The following is a 6,000-nucleotide window of genomic DNA, read 5'->3' as shown; positions in this document are numbered from 1 at the left end:
ACACACACACACACACACACACACACACACACACACACACACACACACACACACACACAAACCGTAAAGGAGAGGCTGTGGACATCCAGGTAGATATACACAGTAGGCAAACACAAATGATGACTCACCTTTGCTTATTTGCAGTCTCATTCAAATGTAACCACAACTTGTTTTAAATGTAGCACACATTTGCATTTGTCCTTGTTTGAAAATAATACTGAGAAATAAAATATTTACACTTCCAGTTATCCTTCATAAAACTCAACTGAATGCACAAGTAGCCAAGACACACACACAAAAAACGCTCCTTTTTACACTCACTCTCTTGCACATAATAATGACACCGAAGGAATTCCAAGCAGCTTCTTAATCCAAGCAAGTGCTGACTGAGGCTTAGATTGAATGGAGGAAGAACGAGAGATGTTTAGATGTGCAGGTGAAAGGGCAAAGGGGTTTATAGGTGAGTGGACAGAAGTCAAGATCAGAGAATGGGCTTTTTCCTCATAGTTTTAGTTCTTTCAAGGTATTCCTTTATCCAAAAAAGAGAGGTAACATGTCTTTTGTACATGTAAAAAAAATTTAAAAAATAAAATAAAATAGGTTCTGCATTTGCTTTCTTCCTTAAGTCTTTTTTTTTCCTTTTTTTTAAATAAGATTTTTTTTTAATCGATAAACAAAAACACAGCTCTGTTTTCTGTATGGTTGCCTAAATTCATCTTCTGAACATGTGTTGCTGATTTCTCTAATTTCTTGCTCTGCAGGTATGACTACAGAGAAATGCTGTACAACTCCACATTCTGTCTGGTACCTCGAGGACGACGGCTGGGTTCCTTTCGCTTCTTAGAGGCTTTACAGGTCAGTGATTAAAAACTCACACATTGCTTTTTACTGCCGACTGTATTTTGTTAGAATATAGGCTCATTGTGAATTTTATTCAATATTTTAGGGTGGTGAAAATGTAATCCTAAAACAAATGTAAAAAAAAAAAAAGACTAAGTGGGACGTCTCACAACTAAAAGAAACAGCTGCTCCCTGAATCTATGCAGTAGCTATGTTGTAACCGTAAACCCATCTGTAACTGTACGAATATGACTTCCCTGGAAATGTAGCTAAACATTGCGTCAGCATAGTCTGGAACCATTGTGATTGGCTTGTTCACTACCGTCGATTCCTCTCACCCATTTCTAGATACTTTTTTGCCATAGTTTTTAAATCGGTGAGAGAATAACAACCATTGTCAGTATAAGGAATATTAATCATAGTGTCACTATAAGGACTCACAAATGTCAGCAAATTCCTGGAGAGAGAATGCTGGTATTGGATGTACAAAGAAGTGAAAAAACTTTAGGGATAAATATGTTCTGTGTCATAGGCTTTACAAAGTCTATATTACACTTTAGTCATCACAGCTGGTAGCATGCCTTGATTTGGGAGGGTTTTTTTTCTTATATATCGGATGCTCCTCCTGATGCAGCCCCTGTTTTTGTTTTTTTGTTTTGTTTTTTTTCTTCTTCCTAGGATTGAATCAGGAATCTTTTCCTTGTTAGACAAATGTGTGATCACTACACTATGGAGCCGCTGTGGCATCTCACCAAATGTAGATCCCAGAGAAGGCAGTCTTTCAGAAATAGGGAAGTAGTCTTCATCACCCTTCATGGATAAAATGGTCCAGTAATTTAAGAACGCTGTTTCTTCTGCACATCTGTGAGGGCATCATTAATATTGGACAGGGTTTGGAGCGGTGCATGCTGCCATCCTACAGTTATGTATAGTTTTTAAATGACTTATATTTAAAAACAGTCTGCTACTTAGACTGATATTTAATTTTTTTTTGGAAACAGGGTTGTATAGTACAATAGTTCAGGAAATACAAATCATATGCAACATCATGTTTAATTTTGCTTGAAGAAGCTATTTTACACACACACACAGTTGTTTTCATATCTTTGTGAGGACATCTAATTGACATAATGCTTTCCTTGCAGCCTACCCTAACCATCAAAAATGAATGCCTAACCCTAACACTTAGCGTAAAAATAACCATAACCTAATTGTAACCCTGACACTAAAACCACATTTTGAGCCTGAAAAATGCCTTCAAGCTCGTGGGGATGGGCATTTTGTCCCTACAAGAGCTGTTGGTCCCCACAAGTATACTGACATTCCAATTTTTGGTCCGCACAAAGATATGTAAACATGGTACACAAACACAGAGTCAGATTATTCTTAAGGAATCACTTTAAAATTTGAACATGAATAAATCTCAGCTGATGTCCAGCCCACAGAAATTGTAAGGTGCTAAGATCATTTAATCATCATCATTTTACAGTCTTTCTTATATTAAGCAAATATAGATTAAACTGATTCAAGAAATAATGTTGTGTGTCAACACCAAACCTGATCAAACAATGAAGCTCCTCATCAGCACTCGAGAGTGCAAAAAGTGAAGTGCTTATTTAGTCCTAGTAGCTCTCTCACCCAGTGCCAGTCATTTTGTTAATGTGCAGCTAGTCTTACTTTAGCTGCGTATGACTCACAGCTTTTTCTGCCATCTTGTGCCTAATCATTTCTGTGAATGGCTACCCTGCATTTAATGTTCCTCAATTATCCAACAAGTGTCCCTAATTCAACCCCAACACAGTAATTATCTCATTCACACCATCTGTCTGTGTGTTAGGTGTACAGATATGGCCAGGCTCATGTAGTGACAGCGTGCTCAGATCATACGTTGAAGAGTGCCTAAGTTAATTTTATTTAACGTATACTTTTACTTGAGGCAATTTATGTTGTTAAATGAATGTTGTAGGAGATGGAACTAAAATGATGAGTTTTGATTTTACCAGAGGTAAAATGGGCACTGCCTCTGTATTGAATGAAATTGGAAGATGATTACATCACAGGGGAGGCCACGCATAGACAGGACGCCAGAGGAGAAAGCTGTGTGTCTGCAGTGGAGTTAGAATGCAGAGGTTGGCTAGATTGTAGGGCTGGGCCGTGGCAGGGAGAGGCACTGGGGTGTGTGTAAACACTTATACAAGAAGCAAAGAAGTTGAGTAGGACAGACGCACGGAAATTTGACGGAATTTGTGAAAGCGAACAGGCTGTTGTGAGGTATAATGCCCCAGTGACTGAAGTCAGTGAGTGTAAGGAGTGAAGATTTTCCATCCATCCATCTTCTTCAGCTTTATCCGGGGCCGGGTCGCGGGGGCAACAGCCTAAGCAGAGGTCTGCCCCGGGGCCTCCTCCTGGTGGGACATGCCCAAAACACCTCACCCAGAAGGTGCCCAGGAGGCATCCTTGTCAGATGCCCGAACCACCTCAGCTGGCTCCTTTCGATGTGGAAGAGCAGCTGCTCTACTCTGAGCCCCTCCCGGATGGCTGAACTTCTCACCCTATCTCTAAGGGAGAGGCCAGCCACCCTTCGGAGGAAGCTTATTTTAGCTGCTTGTATCCGTGATCTCGTTCTTTCGGTCACTACCCACAGCTCGTGGCCATAGGTGAGGGTAGGGACGTAGATCGACCGGTAAATTGAGAGCTTCACTTTTACACTCGGCTCTCTCGTCACCATGATGGACCAGTGCAGCATCCGCATCACTGCGGCCGCAGCACCAATCAGTCTGTCGATCTCCGGCTCCCTTCTCCCATCACTTGCAAACAAGACCCCGAGATACTTGAACTCCTCCATTTGGGGCAGGAACTCATCCCCGATCCGGAGTGGGCACTCCACCCTTTTCCGGCTGAGAACCATGGGCTCAGATTTGGAGGTGCTGATCCTCATTCCCGCTGCTGGAGTGAAGATTTTCTTTTTTTAAATCTTTATTTAATTAGAGTGAAACTCTTGAGATTTACAGTATCTCTTGCTGTAGTGCCATCGTCCAAGACAGGTATCATTAACCCAGCATGTTTTAGTGGGAGAAAGCAGAGCTTCCGGAAAACATGCAGACTACAACATTTTACCCAGATTCCTAACTTTTTTGGAAACCTGGTTGCAAAGTAATTAAGGAAATCCAATGCTTAATGCTTAGTTCCTCTAGAAGAAAACTACATTATAGGACTGAGTCACCCCTTTTACTTTTATATTTTGGTTCCAAGGAGCCAGTTTTTATTGTGATTTTTAAAGTGGTTTTAAGCAGTAGTTCTCCAGGCTTTCTGAAGGTTTTTCAAAGTTTTTTCTTTGGCCATTGTCAGCTTTTCCATTGATTTTCAGTCTAGTCCTTGTACCTGATCATTTTTCAAAGTTTTTTTTTTCTTTTGAACCACATAACACTGATCTATGAAGTCTTCAAGAATTTAAAAAAAGTACTTAATTGATGAACCATGTTGTGTCTACACACAACAGATGGCAAACAACCAATTTTAAATAGCATCTTTAAGCACTTCATCATGTGACAAAAATGCACAATTTTTTCCCATTTCCTCAGCTGAGTTGAGTGGAAATGCGAAAGATAAAAGTTAGAAACACAAAAAATAATATTTTTCCACCTAGAATAGGATTACCAAAGAGAACAGGACAGGAGGACAAAGAGGACAAAAGAAGAATTGGCACACACCTCAAAACAAAAGGAAAAAAAACCCATCTACAGCACGTGAACAGTATATGAAAGTCATGCCCTAAAGAAACAGGAAAAATCCAGCAATGACCTATTTTCGTAGCAAAGTATAGAGAACTGAACAGTGGCTTGAGACTTTGGTATAGAATAGTATATATCATAGCAGAAAGTTTGTCATACTGAGTTTTTTATAATGGTTCTTTCACATATTGGCTGTGTAATATCCTGAGTTACCTACAAGGGTTTGAAGATGATTTCTCTGTGAGAGCAGCTAGGCAGGTAAAGCATGCAAAGACCTTTGCTAATGACAAGAAGATGATTAGATGAATACTGCAGCGCTCTGATGCACGAGTGTTTGTTCCTGGATGCACAAGACCAATCAGTAATTGGTAGTCCGCTTAACAGATTACAGGAGGCTGCTGTGCACCACTAAGACACAAAGACATCCACCAACAGACACGCCTCAGTAAGAATTTCATTCATCTCTTAGACACAGGGGTTTGATAGTTAAGCCATTTTAAAGTTTATCTTCCTTTCCACTAAGTACATTGATCATTTTTATGAAGCCACACTGCTTAGTCACTTTGAGAGGTAGTCGTCACAGTATTGCAGTGATTCTGTGGTTTACGGAAATGTGCTGTGAAAAAAGTGTCGATCCAACTGTTTAAATTGCCTTATATGAGTACCTCCTTTTTTTTTATTGCCTCCTAAAAGAGAAATTATTCCACAAGACCGATGCCTGGTTGTTCCCTTTGAATATGAATATTGAGTATAAATATTTTAAGACTCAGGTAGCAGGCAATATGGCACTGGCAAACTGATTGCACTCTTATCCAACTTCTCCTCCCTGCTTGAGATGTTTACTGTAAATTTAAACGTTATTAGCATACTGTGGGTCTCACAAGTTTCACAGGTTCCATTCTTAAAGCGGTTCACCTTATTAACAGTTCATTTTCTCTCTGTATTTGTGGTGTTACTCTTGCAGGCAGCTTGCGTGCCAGTGATGCTAAGTAATGGCTGGGAGCTTCCCTTCTCAGAGATCATCGACTGGAATAGGGCAGCTGTTATTGGGGATGAAAGGCTGCTATTACAGGTAAGCAGAGCTTCTAAGTTAAAACCTAAAGCAGGATCATCATCACCAGTGAAAGTTATTGTAATAAAAGCATTATCTCCTGTCTTGATGTTTTTGGTTATTTTATCAGAATCTAATTCATTTGACAGATTTCAATGCATACATTCATGTGAAAAAGAAGGTTGTCAAAGAACTATAAAAAACTGAGCACGCCACATGATTTAGTAGCATGTAGAACCACATTTGTAGTTTTCTGTGAGTTGCTGCTGTTTTTTGTGGTCATCATCTTGTTGCATGACTCATTTTCAGCAAAGATTTAGCTGTCAGACAGAGGGCCCCATGTTTGACTCTAGACACACAGAGGAGCTTGTGGTCGAC

General features: G+C 40.0%; 1 protein-coding gene across 1 annotated transcript in view; it reads left to right on the top strand.

Annotated features, from left to right (window-relative positions):
• Window positions 1-6,000, top strand: part of LOC102208178 (exostosin-1b-like) — a 42,911-nt gene that overhangs the window by 26,136 nt on the left and 10,775 nt on the right. The window contains exons 2-3 of the mRNA XM_005743161.2: window positions 762-855; window positions 5,536-5,643. Coding sequence (XP_005743218.1) covers window positions 762-855; window positions 5,536-5,643 — 202 coding nt within the window. The remainder of the gene's footprint in view (window positions 1-761; window positions 856-5,535; window positions 5,644-6,000) is intronic.

This window comes from Pundamilia nyererei, unplaced genomic scaffold (assembly GCF_000239375.1).
Source record: "Pundamilia nyererei isolate P.nyererei 1_Seehausen unplaced genomic scaffold, PunNye1.0 scaffold00128, whole genome shotgun sequence".
Classification (NCBI taxonomy): domain Eukaryota; kingdom Metazoa; phylum Chordata; class Actinopteri; order Cichliformes; family Cichlidae; genus Pundamilia; species Pundamilia nyererei.
The sequence above is the reverse complement of the archived record's forward strand: the minus strand, read 5'-3'. Positions and strand labels throughout refer to the sequence as shown.